General features: G+C 40.3%; 2 protein-coding genes across 5 annotated transcripts in view; one reads left to right on the top strand and one right to left on the bottom strand.

Annotated features, from left to right (window-relative positions):
- si:dkey-202l22.3 (7 transmembrane receptor domain-containing protein) overlaps positions 1 to 8,412 on the top strand; it is a 35,694-nt gene extending 27,282 nt beyond the window's left edge. The window contains exon 4 of the mRNA XM_061780911.1: positions 499 to 8,412. Coding sequence (XP_061636895.1) covers positions 499 to 717 — 219 coding nt within the window. The 3' untranslated portion in view covers positions 718 to 8,412. The remainder of the gene's footprint in view (positions 1 to 498) is intronic.
- Positions 8,413 to 8,550: 138 nt separating this feature from the next.
- gpr184 (G protein-coupled receptor 184) lies at positions 8,551 to 26,998 on the bottom strand. 4 transcript variants are annotated; one of them, XM_061780907.1, is made up of 3 exons: positions 26,658 to 26,998; positions 10,893 to 11,578; positions 8,551 to 10,796 (listed from the first exon to the last, which is right to left on the bottom strand). In XM_061780907.1, exons 1-3 carry the CDS (start codon positions 26,785 to 26,787, stop codon positions 10,554 to 10,556), a joined length of 1,059 nt encoding a protein of 352 aa, XP_061636891.1. In that variant the 5' UTR covers positions 26,788 to 26,998; the 3' UTR covers positions 8,551 to 10,553. The 4 variants fall into 4 exon arrangements, with proteins under 4 accessions (XP_061636891.1, XP_061636890.1, XP_061636893.1 ...); XM_061780906.1 differs by having other exon boundaries at positions 8,551 to 11,578; XM_061780909.1 differs by lacking the exon at positions 26,658 to 26,998 and adding an exon at positions 18,070 to 18,410 and having other exon boundaries at positions 8,551 to 11,578.
- Positions 26,999 to 27,148: the final 150 nt, after the last annotated feature.

Below are 27,148 nucleotides of genomic sequence, written 5' to 3'. Positions count from 1 at the left end.
CCTCCTATTCACTAGTAGAAAATATACCGTAGCGGCCGCTTTGTTAAGTAAACCTGCACAACTTTACACGACAGTCCAATATGGATTATACATATTATGCTGAGAATGCCCCATGTCATCTGATCTCAAAAGATTTGGGGTATTATTTGTGTTTACCTTGACATCATTTGAAATATGAATATCTGACTGAGTACATGTCCTAGGCAAATGAAATGAACTCATTCACTGGCAGCCGTTTGCAAAGCAGAGTTCTCCTTATTGCCAGCTGTTTTAGAGCATTTTGACAAGGCTTTCAAGACCCACAGGCTGTTGTGTTCTGTGATAATATAAGCACTGACCCTACCAAAAGAAAGGGTAAACTCTCTTCTTTCTAGCTTTTTCTGTTCTTTACTAATCAGCAGTAGAACCTGGTTCGGTTGCACCAAACACACAGGGTGCAACCGAACACACAGTATACAGTGTGTTTCTTACTTGATCCTTCTTATGTCATTTTTTTAGGTGCTGAACCTTTTGTTGGACCTGGACCCAGACTGTGACATCATTGGCAAGCGTTACATCAATATCTTACAGGTGTGCTGTCATTTAGTGGCAATGAGTTCGGCGTGCTACAACCCCTTCATCTACGCCTCGCTGCACAGCAAGGTACGCAAACACCTGATGGGCTACCTGTGCCCTAACAACCAGAGGACGGTGCAAGGGTCCTTGTCCAGAATCTGATCTCCATCTCTATCAATTAATTTTTATCATGGAGAATCTTTTACCAGAAACCAATTTGGGATGGTTCATTTTTTTCCACATGAGGCGTATTGGAGATGACATTGGAGATGGTTGAACAAAAACATGGACAACAAGCAAAAAGGCCAGCATGAGTACTTTGCGCTTCATGGGCCTCGTGGTCAAACCTTACAAGCCATGTGGAGCGGAAATGCCTGTTTTCACACAGCTAACCATGTGGAAAACTCACTGCACTTGGATTACAATCACGTGCAAAATACTTGCCATTCCGGTGTATTATTTATCGCAACATTTCAAATCTTTAAAAGGACAGCATGCAGTTGGCTGCTAACAAGATTTGAATGTAGCTTGATTTCAGTCCCCGCCCCTGCCTCGCCCTTGCTCCTGTCCCTGCCCCCTCGCGTCTCTGCCCAAAGAAAAGCCCCCACCTCACTGGACAACAACAAAAAAATCCAAGGAGAGAGCAGTTCATCGTGCCCATGAGGCATCTTCAGAGTGCACCTCAGTCAGCCCGTGCGCACAACATTACACGAAATGTTACCCGCTTGATGTTGTATTTTTTGGAATGTACAATCAATTAATCGGAATCAGAATCATCTTTATTTGCCAAGTATGTCCAAAAAACACACAGGGAATTTGTCTCCGGTAGTTGGAGCCGCTCTAGTACGTCATTTGACAGAGAACGCTTTTGAGACGTAAAGACATTGAGAAAAAAAAAACAGTCACTGAGCAGTAAAGTGTTGCTAGTTATCTGGTAATGCCGGTACATGATTTTATCTTTTTTTGATAATTGTGCAAAAAGATGCAGAGTCCTCTAGCACTTAAAGCAGTTCAAATGACTAATATTGCAATAGTCCGGTGCAATGACCATTGTGCAAAGGGCGCCGAGACTTCAAGGACCGTATGCGGTTTAAAGTGACGAGTAGTGCGATAATCTGGGACGATGTTGGTTGTGCAAATGTTGCAGATACTCCTCAGGAGTGACCAGGTTGGATAAAATGAGAAATGAGCTCATCAGAGGGACAGCCAAGGTTTGATGTTTTGGAGACAAAGTGAGAGAGAGCAGACTTTGATGGTTTGGACACATCCAGAGAAGAAATAGTGAGTATATTGGTAGAAGGGTGATGAGGATGGAGCTGCCAGGCAACAGCGCTAGAGGAAGACCAAAGAGAAGGTTGATGGATGTCGTGAGGGAAGACGTGAGGGCAGTTGGTGTGAGAGAGGAGGATGCAGGAGAAACATGGAAAAGGATGTGGCGACCCCTAGCGAGACAAGCCGAAAGGGAAAGAAGAAGAAGAAAATGATGAAGAAGAAGCTGGCGAGAGGATTATGGCATCTAACATAATTAGTGCTTTGTTTGTTTACCACAAACCGGGTGGCACTTTATGAGATCGTGACAGTGTGACTTGAATTCTAATCACGTTTGGGTATCCAAAAAAAGCGCTTCTTGCAGTAGATATAAGACTCAACACACCCCTGCTCAAATGATTTGAAAATTCAAAACTTTGTTTCATTAATGTGACCTATAATCTGTGCAACTCAATACAAAAAAATACATCTTTTCAAGAGGGGAAGTAAAAATAAACAACTGAGATAATGTGGTTACAGGTGTGCACAGGTAAGGAAAAGCCTACTAGAACAGCTAAACTTTATACGGGGTTAATCACTTTCAGTGGTGGCAAGTGTGTGCTGACTCCCATTTGATATGAATTTGAATGTGATTGGTTAATTCTAAACACAGCAACATCCCCAGTTAGTGTATACAGCAAAAGTTAAGTCACATTCTCAGTTGTTTATTTTTACTTTCTCGCTCGAAAAGATTTCCGTTTGTTGTCATGTTATTCGTCACATTAAGGGTGGAAAAATGTTTGAATTGATTTATCGTTTTTTTTTTAAACACAAGAACCTGGTATTTGAACACGTGGGTGTAGAATTTTATATCCACTGTAAGCTGTCATTATGTCTGCCGTCGTGTCAACTCAACAGGTGTGGCCGCGACTTCAAAGAAACCCACGTGGGTGTCAGTTTTGCGCCTGCGGCAGCCAATGTTTTCACCTCGCTGACAATCCACTTTGCTGCCTGTTGCCTAGGCGCTGGGCCGCCATGCTTGTTCACCCAAAGTGAACCTTGAGACTGCATTTAGCACTCCTCACTTTAGATTTCATCATGTTCTTTCAGGCAGTCATTGCATGAGTTTTGTTGGGAAAGAAGGGTCTTTATTTCTTCATAACAGTGCTCATGTAGTTTGGAACAAGTATTTACTGAAGTGGTGTGTCTGTATTGATCGAGAACAATAGTATCAATCTGATGAACTGTTTCTGACATTGTGTTCACATTGTACATATACATTACTTACAATCGACACCAGAAGGTCCCCAATTCACATTTTAACTATTTTATTAAATTTACCAACAACCTGGGCCTTTTGCTGATTTTAAATATCAAGTGTGGTCCTTGAACACTAAAGTTTGCCCACCGCTGATTTGGAATCATCAATGAACCTAACATGTTGTAAGGAAGGTGGAGTACCTGCAGAAAACCCACGCAAGCATAGAAAAACATGCAAAAATCACACAAGAAGGCTGGGGCTAAGATTTGAATCCAGAACCTCAGAGCTGTGAGGCAGACATGCCAACCACTGCAGCGCCATGCTGCCTGTATAATGTATATGTGTAATTTAAACCTGCAATTTAAATACATAATGTACAATGTACATTTGACAGCAGCATTCAAGATGTACTTTATGTTTCTTTAATGTAGCTGTATTAACCCAACTTTATTCATGGGGCACTTTAAAAACATTAATAGAGGAAAATAGTAGTTGAGGATTTTATTTTCGCTTTCGCTTTTGTACATGTTTTGTGCTGTGTCATTTGTGGAACAAATCATTTTGACAAATGTTCACATGCTGTATATGCAGTAACATTTTGAGACGTATACTGTATGTTAGTCTTCACAAACACTTTTTAAAAATTCCAAAAGCAGCCTGAACATTTATAAAGTGGTCATTTGTTTTTAGTGAGTTGCTTGGCAATGTACGCTGCAGTTGAGATGTTTAAAATAGTGCTGATGAATTCTTAAGGGGCCATTAATACTGTGTTTGAAAATAGAAATCGATTAAAACGGGTCTGAAAGTGGACGCTTCATAAAATGTTGTTGTTCCCACTTCTCAAACGGAGGATGTGCGCATGCACAAGTACGTCACATTCCATTGTGAATGACTGTTGATGAGCGTGTGCCGGTTAACAGAATGAGCTTGATAGCACTTCTTCGGCCAAGAGTGCATTTACTGTGACCTGCTGAGACACATTACTCCCATAGCTTATATTCGCAACCCAAATACAAGGTGTGTCAGAAAGGTTCCAGGACTGGTGTTACAAAAGATTTATTTCTCAGTTTATGTATACCATCATTTATTAATACCGTACAACACTATATTACTCCAACCTTTCCGTCCTTTTTGCCATATTTGTAGTACTTGTGTTTATTTGTTGTGCAAAATTGTGTTTAACGTATTGCACCACATTGGCTGTCTCTGATCAATATTAATGTATCCACAGCACTTATTATTCCAGTCCAAAGGTTAAAAAAAAAAAAAAAAAAAAAGTATCTTATGTTTCTAAATGATGATGACAACCGATTTTGCATGGAGAATGCATATGAATTGAAACTAAAGAATGTGAACTTACAGTATACTGTGTAAAGCTAAAATGGTGAAATACTATATGACAAAAACCTTTTATCTAGTGCCAATATTATAGCACTAAATGGGATTATCTTCTCATCTTTCTCAAATTATCTTATTTTTATAATCATGTGAGTTGGTATTATGCATTATTTTAAATAACAGATGCAGTATTGATATATTATGTTTTGTAAATGTACGACCAAAAAATTTGCCACCTTCACATGTTCTATGTTCTTGTTATGCCAATAAATGATGACAATGACATATTATAATGTCCAAACAAATTACTGTAAGTTTCCCGATCAGTTAAACGTTTTAAGCCCCCAGGCTATGACTGAATCCACTGCAAATTCTCTAAAGCAAGTCAAAATTTGTATGTCAGGGTTTGGAAAAGATTTTACATGAGATAAGAAATGAAGCAGAAATACTGCAGGACATCATTTTTAATGAATACAATCATAAAATCCCCTCTCTCTGAGTTGAAGTCTGGTTCATTTCAGGGGCGGCGAACCGGCAGAGGAGTGACCATGCAATTCTGAAAAACAAACAATAACTTTTATAATATGTAATAATAAACATTTGTTGCATCATATTTGTTCACACCTTTAGTATTTCCTCCCAGACCTGCTCGGAAAATGGTCGGGGCAGTCATTCCAGAATTGGAGGACAATTTAGGCACCAACGTGTTTGAAAACTGTATTTATTTATCTTTTTTTTTTGTTTGTTTGTTTTTTTTGTTTACAAGAAAAACAGGTCATGAAACATCATTTGATCATCAATTTGATTTATCCAACTCCACCAACAACGTTGAACTTTTTGTGAGATATTTTGTTTGTCATGTTGCCGCACCTTCCGTCTAGCCCTGGTTAGAAAAATTCGTCTGATGATGTCATTTCAGAGAGTCATACAGCTCACTTTTTTTCTTCTCTAGGCTAAAAAGGTTTTAGTAACAGGGTTGCGTGTATGTTGAGAGACATACACGCACAGCATATAATTACTGCTCTATAGAATATGTCCTTAATAAAACAAAAATGTTTTTACACTTACAAGACATGAACAAAATCATACCGAAAAAGATGACTGAAATCGGATTTTATCAGTTATATTTGATATGTGTTTGTCACCTAGAGGGTGACAAACACATATCAACAGAAAAAAATCGTTTTAGGGGAGTACTCAAGAGTTATCGGTATTTTAAATAATATATGGGAATCATTTTTATTGTAGCTACAGTTACATTTTCAGAACAACTATAATTTACACAACAAGTGCAGATTTCTGTATTTTGTGCATGGATTATTTGAAATTTTAGGGGGAGAGTGTTGGGGGGAAATATCCTCCAATTCTAGAATGACCCTAGTTAATAATAAACTTGTTCAATAAACTCCCAAATCATTCAGCACAAAAAAAATGACATGGAGAAGAGTGTGCAACCACAATAACAATTCACAATTAGCCTAGAAAACTAGCTCGCTAACTAGCTGACTTAACTAAACGAACTAAAATTGGCCTGAAATAAACTAATAATTCTAGGTACCACTGTGGTTAGCAAATAAGCTAACAGTTAGCCTGGCTGCTTCAATTTCTTCTTCTACTGTTCTGTTTGTTTGTATTTTCCAACAATAGGCATGCCATTTGGCACCATGCTGCCTCTCATAGGTCCATCTTGGTACTACAACTGGTTTGGAGAGGAGACTTGCAATTGTCTGAATACAATTATGTATGTGGTGTGCTGTGTTCAATGGCGGTATTTGGCAATTGCACAATTCACCACTTACGGGGGCAGCAACCCCCTCATCCCAAAAAAAAAACTAAATGCTTTTCTATTGGCAGCAAAGAAAAGACATGTATTAGAAATCAACAATGGATACAGGTATGTATGAGGAGGGTCTCGCACAGGGCGCTATTCAAGCAAGGACCACCACTGGCTGTGTTGGCCATCTCTAATAACACCAAACACGATAAGAGCAGTCAGAACTGCCTTTGGTATGTGTGGGGTCTCTCGCATCTAAAAAAAATAAATAGGTTGACATGTTATGTGTACCCAGATAACACATTTAATGCCAGCCGTTTTTCAGAATTGGGAGAGCTGGGTGCCAGCTATTTTTGACAATTTTGACTAATTTTGGAAGGCCTTCAGAAAATTGTGTTCTATAGCTATAGAAACATGGAACCTACCAAAAGAAATATTTAACCCTCTTCTTTCATCAGGAAAGAAAGTACATTTCTACCTTTTATCGTTCTTTAGTAAACAGCAGTTGAACAAAGGTATGTTTCTTGAAAATACCTGTTTCCAAGAAAAAAATGGAGAAAAAGAGCTTTTTGTGAAACTTTGATGCTATTTTTTGTTTTTTTGCTTTTATGATAGCTAAAATATCAAAACAATGCTTTCTTACTATATAACAACATAAACAACACGAAACGAGTATTTTGATTGCAAAATAACAGCTTATTTACAAGTATAACATGCATTTTCAAATTGATGATGCAAGAACTTTGAAATATGTACAGTTGTGTAGGTGCATGTGTGGGTGTGCATGTGTGTGCGTGTGGAACTTTTATGGTTTCCCAGTCAGCAGAGAACCAGCCATGAACAGCCCCACCACTGCTTGATGCACCTCCTGTAAATGATTTTAGAAAATAAACAATTATCTATCCATCCATTTTCTGAGCCTTCTCCTCACGAGGGTCGCGGGCGTGCTGGAGCCTATCCTATCCTATCCTATCCTAGAAAATCCACGCAGGCACAGGGAGAACATGCAAACTCCACACAGGCGGGGCCGGGGATTGAACCCGGGTCCTCAGAACTGTGCCGCCAATAAACAATTAAAAATAAAACATTATTGCTGCAGTGTGAATTGGAGAAAAATACTTTTTTCACCTTTCTTGCCAACAGGTGTGCGAGGACATTTTCTCCTGGTTGCACCCACTGCAATTTATAGAAATATGTACAATTAACACAAAATATCTATGTTGTTGCTACAGTGCGATGAGGAAAGGTAAAAAAACAAATCTGCATTACACACATCACATTGTCGGAAAATTCTATTTTTGTACATACTGTCTATAAATAGATGACCAAGAATAATAAAAAAAAGTCTATCCAATTCATCTAGCTATCGATGTTCCACGTTTTTTTTGTCTACAGGATGCATGATTTGTAAACGTGTAGTATCGTAGGACAAATTGTCGTGCTTGTTTGTGCACGTTGCATGATAAAAATGGTAAAGTGAGTAATGGCTCAGGCTATGGATGTTAGCTTTGAAGTTAGCAAGTTCATACCTCTTCCGTGACTTTCTGGGGGCTCAGGGGAGGACGCCCTGCTGCTCCCATATATGGATGAATCCAGATCAGGCTAATTGTAATCCAAGTCCGAATGTTCGTCGGCAGTCGACGTTTCGGGGGAAGTGGACCGGGATATGGTCGCATTCTCACCGTTGGCCTTCGAAGGCTTGGCGTTACATGCCGTTCGTTGTCGTAGCATCATCCCTTTCTCCTTTTCTGGCGTTAGCAAAACTCTATTTTAGAGTAAGCTGTCTGTATTTATTCATGTTTTTTCACTCTAACTTGTCAATCACCGTCTCTCTCTTTCAACCACGCTCCTGCAACTCCCCACCATGCCAACATGGGATCTCAACAGATGTCGTTGTCCTCTGATCGTACTGACAAAGCTCTGATCAAAGCCACTGGTGCCATCTAGTGTCAATTTATTATACTAAAATCCTACCCAAGCCTTTGATACTTATTGTGGAGCTGTGCCAAACCCTCTATTACAATAAAAAAAATAAAAATAAAAAAAAAACTGAAAACGTATTAATACGTCTTTGGCACTAAATGGATGGATTTGTGAAAACGTATTAATATGTTTCTGGCACTAAATAAGTAAATGGAAGATGAAGTTACATAGACATTCTGAATGCTAACAAATAATTCATTTATTTGTTATCACATCATGTCTGGAAAAAACATCTGGCGTCTTTGTGTGGGGCAAAGTTTGTGCCCGCTAGTGCTAACTCAGCATGAGAGATGATATTCTACAGTACTGGTACATCACTGAAGTAAGTGATGGTAATGACATTGACACTACGTTGCAGATGCATTCAGAGTGCACTTATGGACACTTAAGCTTCAGCATAGCGTTTATTATTATGAACCAGACAAGAAGTCCAATAACAGGAGTTATCGATCTTAGAGGCTGCTCCTCTTTGTCATTTGAGCTTTTTTTGTTTTGTTTGATAATAATAATAAAGACCACCAGTCTCAGAATAGTTATCAATAAAACACTTTCAGCCCAACCCTGCATTATCGCTCAGAAGCACTAAGTGATGGAGTCACATTACCACATTCAAGGCCAACCTTGGACAGAATGGAATGGATCTGTAATATAACATTTGTGAAGATGCAAGGTTTTTTGGGGGGGATCAAGTTAACGTTTTTTGTTTTTTTTCTAATTTAAAGTCAATAATTATCAACTTCAAAATGATTTGTTTCAGAAGAACACACGTTATTACAAAATACAAAACAGAAGCATTACTGATTGTATTGTATTTAGTTGACCATGCCCAAAAAATCCAATTCCTGATTGATTTTAACCATGGCTGTATTTATTTTTATTTATTGTTTTTTATTTCTATTTTTTAATATATTATTATTTGACTTGTTACTCATTTATTCCTCATTTATTCCTCCCACATCCCAAAAACATGCATGAATTGGAGACTCTAATGAAACAAACATAATAAATCAATGACTCTTATATGACCTTAGCTTTGAGATAATTACAAATTCTGATATGATTGTGACGTATCGACACATAAATCTGACATCCCTGCACTAATAGTTTTTTTAAAGCATATAACAGGAATAAGGCCCTTTTTTCTAGAACAAAAGGTGTATCTTTTTCAAGAATATAGTCATAGTTTATAGAGAATAAACGTGTAATTTCCAGAATAAAAGGTGTAATGTTACGAGAATAAAGTTGTAGTTATGGCATTTAATAAAATATGACTTTCTTCCCTCGTTAATCTTTGACTGCAGTATCGTAATATTACAACTTTGTCTTGGAAAACTCCAAATTTATTTTCATAAGATTACACTTTTATACCTTGAGAAAATACTGTACGTCTTTCTTCTTGCAAAGATCCAAACATTTTAATGTATTTATTCATTCTCAGACTACTGCAAATTTTTTCTCTAAAAAAACATGAATTGTTATTGTAACTTGAAAAAAATAAAATAGGCAACTTTTTCATTCCTATTGCATTTAGGGATGCATGTGGTAGTTATGTTGATGTTTTTGTGTTTATTCATGGTTTCTTTTATTACACTGATTATAAATCTTCAAGGGTGGGGACCATCTCGTTATTTTCTTTATTGATGTTTTGTTTAATGATTGTGCTATTCTGAAATGCCTCATAGTTTAATGTGATTATGTTTTGCTTCATCACTTCTTTTATTTAAATAGTGGTTTGACATTTTAGAAATTCTGGCAGGATTTGTAAACCTATGCGCACAACTGTACGGTAGAACCAAATGACACACATGCAGGTATGCGAGGCGAGACGTCGGAGTGAAACGGAGCGGGAAAACAGTGCTGCACCCCGACGCTGCCTTGCTCAAGGGCACTTTGACAGTAGCTGGGAAGCAAATGAGCATCTCTCCAACACCTAGTTGCCATTTTTACATTTTGAACCTTGATACTCCAGTTTCAAAGCTGCCATTTATCGTAGAAATGTCTCCCCGCAAGTGGTCTCTGGACTCAAAAGGTTTGTGAACCCATTATACAGTTGTGCCTTGAGATATAATCCTCATATCTTGAGTTTATACTCGTAAATCAAAGCCAAAATATCAGCTTGTTTCTCAAAAAAGTAAAAAGTCGGGTCACTCGTATCTCAAGGCACCACTGTGTTACTGTCAGCATTATATGTATTTTCCGTAAAAAATAGCTTCGTAAAACAGTTATTTACCATACCGGTGCATGTACTATATCTAGTCTTATCAGCCTCCTAATCCACATCGAGCAGGATATGAGGGAGTTGGCGAGGGGACTGGACTAATATGGTAATGTATCACTCTCAAAGGATCAGATTGTCTTTTCCTGGAGACTTGGGAGGTATACCAACAAGTACATTCATATCAAATGATTATTCAACTTTGCTGTGTTGTGTGTGGAAGGAGCACACACATCCATCTGTGTCCTTTTACACTTTTTGCAGCACACGTTGAAATCCTCCTGGATGCCGTTGCTGATCAGCACGTAGAGCACGGGGTCCACTACGCAGTTCAGGCTGGACAGGGCGAGCGTGCACGAGAAGGCGAAGTGCACCTTCTGCTCAAACTCGCAGTAGCTGCCGTCAAACCGCGTGTTGTCATTCTGGTAGAAGACGAGCGAGCGCATCAGCAGCAGGATGTGGTACGGCGCGAAGCAAACCGAAAAGATCCCGATCACCCCGAAGGAGAGCATGCGCACCTTCCTCTTGACCTGGGCGCTCAGGCCTGGACTCTGGCCCACCGTGGCCAGCACCTTCCAGTAGCTGACGGCCAGCACCAGCAGGGGGAGCAAGAAGCCGATGCCCACCCGCAGCAGGTTGAACAAAGCCACGGGTCTCTCCATGGGGTAGGTCTCGTAACAGCGGTCGTCTCGGCTGTCGTGGGCGTCGGGGAGGTTGTCGTTGAACAGCACCATGATGTGCAGCACCATCACCACCGCGTAGATGCTTACGCACTGCGCCCAGGCGCAGCACGACGTCCGCTGGGTTTTGGAGCGGAAAGGGTACGTCACCACCAGGCAGCGGTCCATGGAGATGCAACACAGCAGGTAGATGCTGATGTACATGTTGGAGTAATAGAAGAACCCGGCCACGCTGCATGACATGACGCCCAGCTTCCAGTGGTGGTTCTCGTGGTAGTAGTTGATCCAGAGGGGTATGGTGAACATGAAAAGCATGTCGGAGAGCGACAGGCTGAGCAGGAAAATGCCCAGGACATTTTGCCTGCGCACTTGTTGCAAAATGGGGCCCAGGGTGAGGACGTTGAAGATAAAGCCAAAGATGAAGGCCAGGATGTAGACACTCATCAGGAGGTCGCTAATGACGCTGTCGCCGATTTTAACGCACACTGCAGTTGCGTTTCCCGCACCGGTCACGTTCATTGTTGCTAGTGTAAAAACCAAAACGAACAATTAGACAGAATCACACAAGGGATGTAGACAAAATACTTTGACTTACAAGTGTCCAAACAATTTTTAGTTGCAAGTCGTTACTTTGTCTGTTTGTGTAGCGAGCCAAAAGTTTAGTTACAAGCAAGCTTTAGACACACTCAAGTGAAGTGAAAATAAATTAACCGTACACCGAGTGACACAGCCGAAGACGACTTAACTGTTGCACTGTGTGCAGCCATTAGCAACTAGTTTTCATTAGTGGCCAACAGCTAGGCACTAGTTTTGCTGCAATTTAATATTTGTATTGTCAAAAATGCACTCATTCAGTTGCTTTTTGTCTGTTTATTGAAAAAAACAGTGACTTGAACGCTGACTAATCCTCTTAATGATTATTTACATGTACTCCCAGAAAGCGACTGCAGATTCAGGAAATATATATTCATTCCTGGGATGACCGCGCAAGACGCAGTGTTGCTTGAGCAAAGTACATTTAAGGACCTTACTGCACTAAATGAATCAATCACCGAATTAGGTCGCTGATGAACATGAGAGATGCACGGCGAGAGCATCACGAAGCAGAGGGCTGTTATGTAAACTCAACCCAGATTCCTGGGCAAAATATTCTAAAGACAAAGAATTAGAAAATCCAAACCGCCTGCAAACATAACTGAATATCACCAGAACATTTATTCTTAGCAGTTTCTTTTAGACCTTTGTTGGTAATTCCAACATTAGGTACATCTACCCAATGCATTAGTAAAAGAGCTGTATGGCAAATCAGGTGAGCATGTGTTTCAATACCAGAGAATCCTCCTCTCAATATTCTGGGTGCCCTCTGGGTCGGGACCACCCATCAAGTGCCTTTGCAAAGTGGGATCATAGTAGTAGTGTCTACTTGGCGTTCACAAAGGATACATGTCACATTTGTGTCTCCCCATGAAGCCGATTGTTAGATGCAAAGTCATTCATTTGCTACCTGAGAATTTTCCCCATACATACAAACCAAGGGCGTCCAGTCTCGTAGTTCACTCGGACTGTTGACTTGGACCTTCATCCTTGGTTGTAATCTGGAACACCAAATATTTGATGCGTGTACTTGGGCAGTAACTGAACCTGTCTAGTATCAAAACATGATTTTCATTCCAGAGACAGGTTCCCCAGTGCCTGCGAATGACGGGCAACCACGACTGGTAACAGGTTGAACCGACTAGTCGACACGTCTTGCATCAAGTGCGTGGCTATATTTGACTAAAAATCATTTTCCATGTAAGCCTATCTCCTGCATCTTCCTCTCGAACACCAACTGCCCTCATGTCTTCCCTCACGACATCCAACAACCTTCTCTATGGTCTTCCTCTAGCTCTCTTGCCTGGCAGCTCCATCCTCATCATCCTTCTACCAATATATTCACTATTTCTCCTCTGGAAGTGTCCAAACCATCGAAGTCTGCTCTCTCTAACTTTGTCTCCAAAACTTCGAACCTTGGCTGTCCCTCTGATGAGCTCATTTCTAATTTTATCCAACCTGGTCACTCCGAGAGATGGCTGGCCTCACCACTGTTTTATAAACTTTGCCCTTCATCCTAGCAGAGACTTTTCTGTCACATAACACACCTGAAACCTTCCTCCACCCGTTCCAACCAGCTTGGACCCGTTTCTTCACTTCCTGACCACACTCACCATTGCTCTGGGCGGTTGACCCAGGGTATTTAAAGTCCTCCACCCTTGCTATCTCTTCTCCCTGTAGCCTCACTCTTCCTCCACCACCCCTCTCATTCATGCACATATATTCTGTTTTACTTTGACTAATCTTCATTCCTCTGCTTTCCAGTGCACGCCTCCACCTTTCTAAATGTTCCTCCACCTGGTCCCTGCTTTCAATGCAGATCACAATGTCATCTGCGAACATCATGGTCCATGGGGATTCCAGTCTAACCTCATCTGTCAGCCTATCCGTCACCACTGCAAACAGGAAGGGGCTCAGGGCTGATCCCTGATGCAGTCCCACCTCCACCCTAAATTCGTCTGTCACACCTACAGCACACCTCACCACTGTTCTGCTGCCCTCGTACATGTCCTGTATTATTCTAACATACTTCTCTTCCACTCCAGCCTTCCACATGCAGTACCACAGTTCCTCTCTAGGTACTCTGTCATAGGCTTTCTCTAGATCTACAAAGACACAATGTAGCTCCTTCTGACCTTCTCTATACTTTTCCATCAACATCCTCAAGGCAAATAATGCATCTGTGGTACTCTTTCTAGGCATGAAACCATACTGTTGCCCGCAAATACTCACTTCTGTCCTGAGTCTAGCCTCCACTACTCTTTCCCATAACTTCATTGTGTGGCTCATCAACTTTATTCCTCTATAGTTCCCACAGCTCTACACATCACCCTTGTTCTCAAAAAATGGGCACGAGCACACTTTTCCTCCATTCCTCAGGCATCTTCTCACGGGCTAGAATTCTATTGAACAAGCTGGTCAAAAACTCCACAGCCACCTCTCCAAGATGCTTCCATACCTCCACAGGAATGTCATCAGGACCAACTGCCTTTCCATTATTCATCCTCTTTAATGCCTTTCTAACTTCCCCCTTACTAATCATTGCCACTTCCTGGTCCACCACACTTGGCTCCTCTACTCTTCCTTCTCTCTCATTTTCCTCATTCATCAACTCCTCAAAGTATTCTTTACAACTATTCAGCACACTACTGGCACCATTCAACATATTTCCATCTCTATTCTTAACCACCCCAACCTGTATTTATCTTTTTCTCCTTCTTTAGTGTCCAACCTGGCATACATGTCATCATATGCCTCTTGTTTGGCCTTTGCCACCCCTACCTTTGCCCTGTGTCGCATCTCAATGCATTCCTTTCGCCTCTCCTCGGTCCTCTCAGTGTCCCACTTCTTCTTAGCTAACCTCTTTCCTTGTATGATTTCCTGTACTTTGAGGTTCCACCACCAAGTCTCCTTCTCTCCTTTCCTGCCAGAATATACACCAAGTACTCTCCTGCCTGTCTCTCTGATCACCTTGGCTGTAGTGGTCCAGTCTTCTGGAAGCTCCTCCTGTCCACTGAGAGCCTGTCTCAGCGCTTCCCGAAAAGCCACACAACACTCATCCTGTCTCAGCTTCCACCACATGCCTGCCTGTGTCTTCCTAATCTTCTTCCCCACCACCAGTGTCACCTTACACACCACCATCCTATGGTGTCTAGCCACACTCTCCCCTACAGTCCTACCTTACAGTCAGTAACCTCCTTCAGATTACATTCTGTCAATAATACAATACAGTCTGCACAAGATGTAATCCACCTGCGTGCTTCTACCTCCGTAGGTCACCCTATGTTCATGCCTCTTCTGGAAAAAAGTGTTCACGACAGCCATTTGCATCCTTTTTGCAAAGTCTACCACCATCTGTCCCTCCAAGTTCCTTTCCTGGATGCCGTACTTACCCATCACTTCTTCATCACCCCTCTTTCCTTCACCAACATGTCCATTACAATCTGCACCAATCACGACTCTCTCTCTGTCTGGGATGCTCAGAACTACTTCGTCGAACTCCTTCCAGAATTTCTCTTTCACGTCTAGGTCCTACCTGTGGGGCATAGCCACTAATCACATTATACATAACACCGTCAATATCAAGTTTCAGCCTCATCACTCGATCTGATACTCTTTTCACCTCCAAGACATTCTTAGCTAACTTTTCTTTTAAAATAACCCCTACTCCATTTCTCTTCCCATCTGCACCATGGAATTTTCTCATTTCTGTAACTGTGGGACAAAAAATAATTTTACTAACTGGAAAGACAAAATTATCACTAAAACATTGGTACAACCTGATAAGGGAATATAAAAATTTGGAAAAGCGTACATTTTCTATAAAAGATCCCATTATAATAACACCTTGTCCCTATTCATGCACTTCAGTTGATCGTTCAAACATCATCATCGTCATTATTATTATTATTATCCACCCACCCCCACCCCGCACCCACCCCCTACCTTCGCTCTCCCCAACAAATTCAATGTAGTGGACCCCCAATATTCACAGGGAATAAACCCCAGAAATTCTTGAACAAACGGGAAGAAATTTCCACTTTTTGGGGAAAAACAAAAAAGGAAAAAAAAAAAAAGGAAAAAAAACAATTGGAAAAATCTGCCAAATAGCTGAATCTGCACGTGTTGAACCGAAAGTATGCGGGACTCCACTGTACCCCAAATGTTCTTGCTCACTTAGCACAATTCTATCCACCAACCTTAGTTCTTTGTTTTGTATATTGTTTTTTTTTTTTTACTTGTTTTGTAATCATCTGTTGTCCCATACTATTTCGTGCCTGTATGATTGTATTGTAAAGTGTGGATAAAAGTTCATTAAAAAATTTTAAAAAAACATAAAAACACCCAATCCATACTGGCATTGAATGAAAAGCATGGTACTAAGAACACATACCTGATGGACCCCTGAGCTAAAAGTCCTGCATGGCTTTATTCGTGCAGGACTTTTAGCTCAGGGGTCCATCTAATGAGCTATACTGCAATGAGCTATACTGCATCCGAACCGCAACCTGCCCATTGAACTGATGTAGTATTGCAACTCAAGCCACAAGCTCTTACTTGTACCTCGTGTGAACTTATGCGACCACGCTCATTTCCTAGTTCTCCACCAATCACGAGGCACTCTCTCACCCAGACACACGTACACGCCTGCAACTACTACTATCCATCCATTTCCTTAACCGCTTATCCTCACTAGGGTTGCGGGCATGCTTGAGCCTATCCCAGCTGATTTCGGGCGAAAGGCGGACTACACCCTGAACTGGTCGCCAGTCAGTCACAGGGCAGCAACTACTACTCCAAACCACAAAGTCAAATACAACATTGTTTGTCATTCTTGGTTTTATTGCTGTTATTTTACTATTAATATTGATACTGGTTATATGGTTGCTATTTTTAAGTGAACATCTCATAAGAGTTATACATAGATCTTACATCATTTCTCTGTATTGAATTATGAAAGCCTGTTCCAGATGTTCATAGATCCAGGAAGCATATAATGCCATTAAGGTCCACACCAGAGAAGCTCTGTCCTAGCTAAACCCAATAATGGAGAAGCCATTTGGGTCGGCCCATCTTCAGCAAATAAATTATGTACCGTGTGTGTGTGTGTGTGTGTGTGTGCGTGTGCGTACAGGCATGCTGCCCAAGCTGTTCCTATAAGATGAGGATGTGACTGGAAAGTTTTGCAGACAAATGATGTCTAAAATTATTCAATGGCTGTTTACTCATCTTTTCTGGTTACCCTCTGGATAAGGGAAAAAAAAAATAAAAGTAATTTTGTGTAATAACGTATTTCCTTTTCTTTTTGTTTTGTTAATGTTAAAAGCTAGTTACATGTTTTATTTTTTTTTTATATTTGAGGTAGCTTAGGCCTGCTTTCCATTGGTACTAGCCAAACTTCACTTTGACTTCTTGTCCATGTGAGCCAACTATGTGTTTGTTAATGTTGTAAACTCAACTTGGCCCAGTTGTTATTACGCAAGTGAAGACTGAAAAGAGCGCAACTTTCACCATTTCTCTCGGCCTTGTATTCCAAACTAAATTTACTTCAAACTTACTGTATTTGTGTGATAGCCTATTTGTATGACATTCTAACAAACACAAAATATTTACTGTAAGTTAATGTTGGATATGGACAAAGCAATATGCGGGCTACATTGAAAAGGAAAAAAACTAAAGGACAAGAATCAAATCCTAGTATTTTAAGAAAAAAATGTTAATGTTAAGAGAGGGCAAAAGTAATATTTTTTGGGGGAAAGCCTTATTTCACAACAATAAAGTTAGATTACAATGAAAAAAAGTTGTACTTTTATGAAAATGATTTCGCCATATTTCAAGGGAAAAGTTGTAACACTATGAGAAAAAAACTAATTGTGAGGAAAAAAGGCATACTTTAACGAGAATACTGTACAGTTATATTACAAGAAAAGAATTAGTAATTTTAAGATAAGAAAAGTAATAATCGTAATTTCATATACAGGATAATAGTACAAAGGGACATTTTTTCTACAGCTGCTATTTTTTCGCATTAAAGATGTCATGAAACAAATTTAGCCTTTATCGTAACAAATAACTATGCCAATATAAGGACCAATAATATTTGACATAAAAATAGTAATACTTGTTTAGCAAATCATTATTTACTGGTAGTGTCGTGGCTCACATGCCTCTTTAATATGTGGCTTGTGTATTCTGGGATGGAGTCCAGGTTGCCTGTCACTCTAAACAGGATAAATGGCACATAGTGGATGGATGAATTCATACGTAATCGTTTTCCTTCAAATAACAAAGACAAACGTGCTTCATGTGTGTCCTCGTCCAGTTCTACATTCTCGTGAATTTCCAGGAGTCACTCCCTAGCTTTTGATAGAATTTTGGCTAAAGAAACACTTGCAACATTTTCTATCAGTAAGGAGCTCACCTGCTGATAGGTTTGGATGTCCACGTGTCTTCACTGTAAAGTCCTGGGGAGTCAAAAGTCAAGTCCAGAAGAGGTCCACGTTTTAAGTTGCTGTCATGAAGCCACAACTATCCCACATGGCGATTGGGATCGGCGCATTAGAAGCGTTTGACTTGCATCTCTTACTTAAATGTCAGCGAGGAGTGTGTGGAGGTGGGAGTGCTACAAAAGGGGAAGACCCGCTTACGGAGGAGGGATGTCTGCGGTTTTTGCACACGTGTATGGAAGTAATGCATGAGTGAGTTTGGGTGTGGGGGAATTGATACCAGACTGCAACAGACACATTTAACTTACACAGTGAAGAGAACTGCCAAGGTGAAAAAGACTGACAATTTCTGGCAAAGAAAGTCATTCTATTCACCATTGTTACATGTTTAAAAGTGAAAATGTATTCATCCATTTGTTTTCCATGGCACTTGTCCTCATTAGGGGCCTATTCAATGTGACAAGTACACCCTGGACTGGTCACCCAGAGATGAAAGCCATGGTGAGGGTTACACACTCTCTCCCAGACCATTCCACTGCCCAACTCTCTTCACTTTGCATACCAGAGATGTCAGCGACACCAACACCTTCATCACCAAACCTAGCCACGCAAAGAGCTTAAGCTGCCCAACACCTTGGCCAGGCTTCTGTTGGCAGACTTCTTCTCGGCGTTTAACACCCCGCAGCGCCGCCTCCTGGCAGAGAGGCTCCACCAGAATTTCAACTTGGACGACCAGCTCTTTCTCTGAATCCTGGGCGTCCTCACTCACTATAACTTAGGGCCTGATGGACTCAAGGTTTGTGCAAACTTGGTTGCTCACACAAACAGATGTGGAAGCTGATCTACTAACTGGGCACGCTCAAGATTGCGGCAGCCAATGGGCAAAACTTCCGTGCAGTTCATTTTGCACATTCTAGGAGTAGGTGCAAAGCTGAGACCAATTGCTCTGGCTGATTTTGCGTCCTTTACTGAAAAGATGACTCGGAGGTGTAGACAAAATGAGAAGCAATGGAGAAAATGGATCTTTTCCGCTTATGAAAACAGTTTTGAAATGCCAGCAACAAAAATTATTTTGAGATATGGACTATGCAACCAAGCAATTTTGGAGCTTTTGGGCTGACTTAGAGCCAAAAAAATCCTTTCAACTCTGCATTTCCCTGCACCTGGGTTACTGTAAATTTATTTTCTGTAACGCAAACCCCAATTCCCAAGATGAAAACCATCAGCGATACTGAAAGCACAAATCCTCTTTTGAATAGTGCTGTTTCCACCACTTTTACACCTGTTGCCAACAGCGTGCGCAATCTGCAACAGCATTAGTGTACACGCAATTTAGCACCCATTATTTGGTATCTCATTAAATCAAACCCAAAGTGAACAGATCAACAACAACCGATCTGACTTCCTCACCACCTCTTCAGGCTCCTGACAGTGCCGTGCGCATTTACCACCGTTCTTCATCATTAGCCTGTCAATACATTTTGTATTTAAAACAACCACACAGCGTTGCCTTAGGAAGGTCTCTTTAGTTAATGCTAACAAACCATGCAAAACATCATAGACCACCCAACGCATAACATCGGTATGAACAACCGTATGTCTGTAAAATACTGCCCCAAGGTGGCTATGGTGCATACACCCGAGAGAGAAGTATAATGTCCATTGAACAAAGTACAATATAAAAGAGTGCTGTTTTTCTTTAAAAAAAAAAAAACATTTGAATTTCTTTTGTCAAGATTTTTGGGGAGGCTGGAACAGATTAATGGCATTTCTGGGGCAGAGGGTGTAGACAATTCCATCGAGAGCAGATGACGACTGCGAGAAAAAACAAACACTTTTTAAACCAATTTTTTTGCGCTCAAAATGATTGGTGTCAGCGAAGAATTCATTGAGCAATGTGTTTATTGTCACTTCACACCATGTGTTGCTTATATTTTGACACAGGAAATAGGTGGGTGTATTTCTAAGGTAAGACTCCTCGCTTCAGTCAGGACACCACGAGTTCAAAGTGAGTGTGCTAAGAAAGACTGATTCATAAATCAAACGGCAAGAGATGGAAAATCCTCTATCCCTCCCACGGCTGCTTTGTGATCAAATCCATATGAGGAATATTTTTCACTGTACTAGACATCTACTTGAACGAGGTGTTCATTTGCCCATATGCTTATGTAAGGTTGGAAAGAGAAACTTTGTTGCGTTACAATGGGAATTAAATGTACAACTTCTGAGTGGATTGCTACTGTTCTTCTTTCGGAAAAGGCGTTTCATTTGTTAAAGTGAGGTGAACTACAGCAAGTGGAGTAGAAGCCTGCACTACATTTTTAAAACCTGAAATTTTGCCCAAACTTTTGAATAAATTTGAAAATAGACTAGAATAGAATAGACATAGTCACGGTACTAACTGTATCCAATAAATTGTTGTTAAAAATTATGAATAGCATTTTCTTTCTAACTTTATTAAAACAGAATACACTACAATGATTTGCAAATCCATTTCAACTTATATTCAACTGAATAGACATTTAATGTTCAAAGTGATATGATAAACTTGTATAAACAAATATTCACTCATTTTGGATTTGAGTCCTGCAACACGTTCCAAAAAAGCTGCATGACAGGCTTGGGTGTGGTCAGTGAATTCTGCTTGTCAAGAAATGTGATTAGCCATAGTTATTTAATGATTTAACAAGGGGGGTGGGGGGGATACTGTTTTCACACACGGCCAGGTAGCTATGAATATATTTTTCCCCCTTAATAAATAAAATCACCATTTAAAAACTGATATTTACATTTGTTTGATGACTTTAAACATGAAAAACATTGATAAACTATGCAAATAAAAATATTAATTTGAGATGGGGGCAAATACTTTGTCACGGCACTGTAGGCTATATATATATATATATATATATATATATAAATATGAATTTGAGATGGGGGCAAATACTTTGTCACGGCAATGTAGGCTATATATATATATATAGATACACACACACACACACTGCCAGTTGAAAGTTTGGACACAGTTTCTCATTCAATATCACTACAAAGTGTGTCCAAACGTTTGACTGGTATTGAACAACTGAAGTTTTAATACTTTATTAGTGTTAATAAAAGAGTAATATATATTTAATAATAAAATAGATTTTCAACAAGTCATCATCAAAAAAAATAATAATCTGTTACAGTGGTCAAACTTTCTTTCACCATTGCTTAAATAATGTACAGGTAAAATTTAAATACACACAGTAAACAGAATATTTATTTTAATACAGTATTAAGTGAAGTCCAAACAAGACGAGAAGTAAAAAAAAAAAAAAAAAAAGAAAAAAAACTTCAGTCTGTCAGGTGACAGTCTTGTGAATTCTTGTGGCTTCACAACTGCCACAGATGTTTACTTGATACTTTTTAGATCAACTGCAGACTTACAGTCCAAGCATGTTCTCATAAACACAAAAAGAGTCCTGGTGACGCTCGCGAGCTTTTCAGCCCTGTTTTGAACAGTCAAAGTAAAAAATAAAAAAAAAAAAACTGAAGGCTTAAGGTGGGGTACACCCTGAACCGGTCGGCAGACATATAAACAAACAACCATTCGCGCACACATCCACAACTACGGGCAATTTAGAGTCATCAATCAACCTACCATGTTGCATGCATGTTTTTTGGGATGTGGGAGGTAACCGGAGTGCCCGGAGAAAACCCACGCAGGCACGGGAGAACATGCAAATTCCACACACCCCGAATTGAACCCCGGTCCTCAGAACTGTGAGGCAGACGTGCTAACCAGTTGTTCCGCCTCAAGTCAGAATTATCAATATTAATTTTAGAAAAGATACAATATTGTGGTAGTGAAGTAACTTATCAATGATTGAACAAAGCCAACGAAAGAGGTGATTTACATGCTTTTAGTTCTTTTTCAGGAACACACAAATTTTCATATTGACGGTGTTGATGTGCAAAAAAGGTGACTTAACTACATTGGCCATTAAAAAAAAAAATAACATCAATATGCTGAATGTCATAACCAAAAGCACAGTCCACTGATTGCTCATTCAAAAACATAGGATATGAAATGTTTAGAATTTGGCAGTATTCAAGTTGCAAAGGGTGATGAGGGTCAATTTCAAAATGGCCTGTCCTTGATTGCAAGTCTTTGTTCTGACTCACTCTCATTTACCTCCTGGTGTTTTAGCAGGCCACTTCTTTTTCCAACAGCACTCAACAAAGTCCTGTTAACATAATTACAACATGTTGTAACTCTTTCTCAAAACGGCATTAGCACGTCACCAATAATTATTCTGTTTAGTGTTGATTTGTCACGTTGTTATTTTAACAAAGGCACAAATTAGCTGACAAATATTTCACTCACTACCATATTTATTTGTCATTAAGGCTTTTTTTCCAAAGTTAAAAATAGAGTGGTGTCTTGAGATACGAGTGACCGAAGTTTTTTGAGAGACAAGCCATCATTCGGACAATTTTTTTCCTTTGACTTCCAAGCGCAAACTTGAGATACGAGGACTGTATGGTGGCAGTGAACTCACTTCACTACACCTAATAGATATATTTATGTGATGTCATTCCTTGTAAGCCTGATCAGCCTTGAACACGCATGTCTGTCAAATCAACAAATAGAGTGTATGTGACTACATGTCATGTTGTTAAATTAGTTTTGTTGCACTGAAATGAAAACAATAACTAAACAACACTAGACAAACAAGTTTGTGTGTGCTTCTTTTGATGTACTTGACTGACTCAACAACGGAGAGCTCATTTTCTTTTTTTCTTTTTTAAATAAACCGTTCTGCTAAAACACCAGGAGGTAAACTTTATAGAGATCTCCATGACGCTACAATGCATACATGCGAGGAAGCGATGTGCAATAAGTCAAAATGGCGGCTGCTGTGGGCAGCATTGTAGTGCTTGTTCTAATGCAATAATTCTGATTCGGGATTCGTTTTTGTTGGATTTATCTTAGCCAACATTATAAAAAATAGACACAAAAGGAATGAAGACACTGGTTTCTTTTTCTCATGAGGAGGGCGTATGGGAGATTGTTCAGATCACAGCCTCTCAACACGCTCTAAACAATCCCCCCCCCCTCGCTCCTGTATTTATTTGAAATAGGAGGGATTTACAAATCATAATGTTCTAAGCAATAAGACACAACACAAAATATTTGATAATAAGAGGGTTTTCCCCAGACATAGTATTCTAAATAATAAGACACAACACATAATATTGAACCAACACCTGTCACGACCCGACCACATCCGATCGCGTCCTTGGTCCAGGCGCCCTTCCATCGGATGATGCTGAGTCTTCTTTTTGAAGGCGAGACATCTAAAATTGTCCATTATACTAATGCAAGCTAAGCAAATAAATGATAACTTCTACAATTTATCTAACAGTTGTTTTTCATTGCAATTTCGAGAATCAATCCGAATCCCAACTGATTCTTTAGTAGTACGTCCTCCCTTGGCGAATCGCAAATCACTCAAGGCAGGACGTGTGTTGCTCCTTGGTGAATCGTGAACGAATCACTTATGATTAGTATGTTCAGTACAGTGAAGTCCCTCGCCTGCATGCATGCTAATTGCTCATTTACTGAAGATTCACAAATGAGTGACAGAATGTTGCAGCAGTCCCATTTCCGCTCCCAGCCGACGCGCTCACAGCAGAGCTGTGCCATTAATCTCTTCCAGCTTTCCCCAAAAAACACAACACAAATTGTAATGTCTATTTCAATTGGGGAAAAATAGCACTGCATCATATTGTACTTTATAAAAACATACAGTAATGACATGATTTTTTTCACACAGCATCTATTGAATGGCCATTGTGTTTCATCTTTCTTGTGTGCCCGCCTTGACCACCTGGCGAGAGTATAAGACAAACAGACGGATATATTGTTCATTGAGACGTCTGAACTCCTCTCTTTGTTTATCAATAAGGCACTAGTATTAGTCGTTCTATGCAGAGGATAAAGAATAGGTGACTGTGTGTACTGTTATAATCAGTATATGTGTGTTACTGGACGGTTTGTGGTCAATTTGTTGTTTAAAGGGTTAAAGAACCACAATAGATCATATTTCGCGTTAGCATTAAGCTAGCGGACAGAAAGGCTAAGATACAGTATGTGGTTGTTTTAATACACAAGGCGTGACAGTTTTACGTATGTTTAGTTTGACAGTAAACTTTAACGGAGCGGCATTAAACACCTTGAAGCCTCTGGAAGAATTGTTCACTTAATGGATCTGCCAAACTCCTGCTTGTTGTGAGGTGAGTTGAGTCACTGCCACCATACATCGCTTGTATCTCAGGTCTGCGCTCACAAGTTAAAGCAAAAATGAAAAAGAAATCGGTCGAACAACAGCCCGTACCTCGAAAAACACAAATTGAGTCACTCATATCTCAAGGTATCACTGTACCTATGATTACCTTTAAACCTGTTGGACTTAAGAAGAATTATCTTGGTCGCCAAATGTTCCAATGTCAAAAGTGGACATGTAACGCATTTGGCAGTTTCATGAAACGGTTCCATCAACCTGAAGCAACAGCTTTTCTGGGGTCTGGAAGAGCGTGCTACATAAATGAGTCACTTTGAAAAGGCATTAGGGCTGACAGCCACAGCCTTTTAGTGTGTATAATGGCCAAATGGCGGGAAATGGCTCTGCAGGCACAATAATTGATGAAGAAACTGTGATTACAATTTGTGACAACACAATTATGGGCTTTACCTTTTTCCAGCTATTTGTTCCATGCATATCGGGATACCTTCACAGAAGACTCGAAACTCTAACAGCAATCCAAATTTGGGAGGTTCTGGGTTATTATTACTGTCATGAATTATTCCTGACCTAAAGCACCCACCAGACACTTCATCACATACACCTGCAGAATGCAGTGAGATCCAACACGAGACGTACAGTATCCAAATATCTGCCTTTAGAAAGTGGAGTGGCATTATACTGACACTATTGTGGTTATAGTATACATGCTGAAATCTGTGTGCATCATAAGTATCAGTTATGTGACACGGAATGAAGGAGTCCATGGAGTTTCAGGCTTATTACAGAAAAACAACAGGTGGTTGAAACCGCTGTAGCACACAGCACAAACACAGAAAACTGAAACTTTGTGGGCAAACATGACAGCAGCTCACATTTGCATACTTTTACGCTGATGGGCTTTGTCAGCGTATGACAGTAATGTAGCTCTTGCTGCATGTGTTTTTCCACCATACTGGTGTCATTGTCTCACTCAGAGCATGTATTTGACATCTAATTGAATCATAATGACTCACTACTGCAGTCTAATGACAAAGTTTGAAGTGAATGTGCGTCGACTGATTCATAATGTCTGTCACAGAGCTTTAGTGAGCAATGTGTAAGACGTACAGTAACTAAACTTATTCATCTAAATCAGGAAAGTGACAGCAAAGATACTTTTTAACAAGGTCAGGTTCACAGTGAGCACTCAACTACTCAAGTGCAATCAACAGTGTTCAGTGTCGGTTGTAGGCAAAATTGCACCATTTTGAATAACAAGCAAAGTAACACATTACTTTCCCCAGGAGAATAATCAGACTACAGTTAATTTTTCAAAGCAGCAAGTTACTTTTGAGTCATCAAGGTCTCTCACCAAGTACTGATTTGAGGCTGGTGACTTGAAAAACCACAGTCTAACCGTCCAATAGCAAATAACTCTTCACACACAAGAAAGCGATTGGGAAGTGAGTGTTGATTCTGCAATGCACAGTGACGGTGCAGTACCATAAAAGTGCAAAGAATTGCATAATTTCACTATTTTTGTTATTTTCCTTTGTGAAAAGTGCATTTATTTGTTGTTACTTTTTTATTTACACATTAACAATCCAGTTTTACTGGCATGTTAAACACGCAACGCATTGTGGGTTACTTATTCATGTCAAAGTGCGCGGTCATAAATCAGTCACGGAGGTTAAGGACTGACCCGCTGAAGGACACATCTGCCTCACAGTTCTGTGGACCGGGGTTCAAATCCCACCCCCGCCTGTGTGGAGTTTGCATGTTCTCCCCGTGCCTGCATGGGTTTTCTCCGGGCACTCCGGTTTCATCCCACATCCCCAAAACATGCATGCTAGGTTATTTGACAACTCTAAATTGCCCGTAGGTGTGAGTGCAAATGGTTGTTTTGTTTGTATGTGCCCTGTGATTGGCTGGCGACTGGTTCAGGGTGTACCCCGCCTCCCACCCGAAGACAGCTGGGATAGCCTCCAGCACGCCCGCGACCCTTGTGAGGATAAAGTGGTACAGAAAATGGATGGATGGTTACATCATTCTGTAACTTGTGTGGCGTACATTACCAAGTAATGGTTACAGTTAAGCTAATGCTTTTTTTGTTCTGTGGATCAGTGATATCCCTGCCACTTGGCAGCTGCTGAAAGTAAACTAAAAAGTTACCTTTTTCTAACCTAGTTACTTTTAAGCTCAAGTAATCAGTAAAGTAACTAAGTTACTTTTTCAAGGTAACTGTGCCAACACAGCGAGACACACACACAAGACACACGAAAGACACTTACCGAGGTGGTCTGTGGCAGCCCTGTGGTCGTTGCTGTCGCCATGGAAGAAATTGTGTATTGCAGCCAAAACGGCTCTGCCGATGTTCTCTGCTGACACCATTTCATCAGACGTTTGCAGAATGTGCAACATGGATATTGGCTAACAGTGGCGTGCACCTGCCACCTGGTGGAGGTGGACGGCCAAGGCTCCCAGGGGTCCTACATCCTCCAGCTGTTCTTAAAAGTGACGGCTAAACACTAAAGGTACACGTCAAATAAAGTTTCTCCAAACGCGTTTGTTATGTCATGGAGTTATTATATCTATAATAATTTCCCCAGATAAGATGCTTTTTATGTTTTTGTTTTTTTTTTGGGGGGGGGGGGGGGGGGGGCTATGGACACACTCTGATCTTGAGCCTTTATGGCACTTCCGTTTGTATTTGCATTTTAGCTGAATATTTCGTTCCACCCTAAACATTTACATTTATTTATATTTCGATATACAACCCCAA

This window comes from Phyllopteryx taeniolatus, chromosome 8 (assembly GCF_024500385.1).
Source record: "Phyllopteryx taeniolatus isolate TA_2022b chromosome 8, UOR_Ptae_1.2, whole genome shotgun sequence".
Taxonomy (NCBI): Eukaryota; Metazoa; Chordata; class Actinopteri; order Syngnathiformes; family Syngnathidae; genus Phyllopteryx; species Phyllopteryx taeniolatus.
Note: the sequence above shows the minus strand (reverse complement) of the source record. Positions and strands in the feature narration are given on the sequence as shown.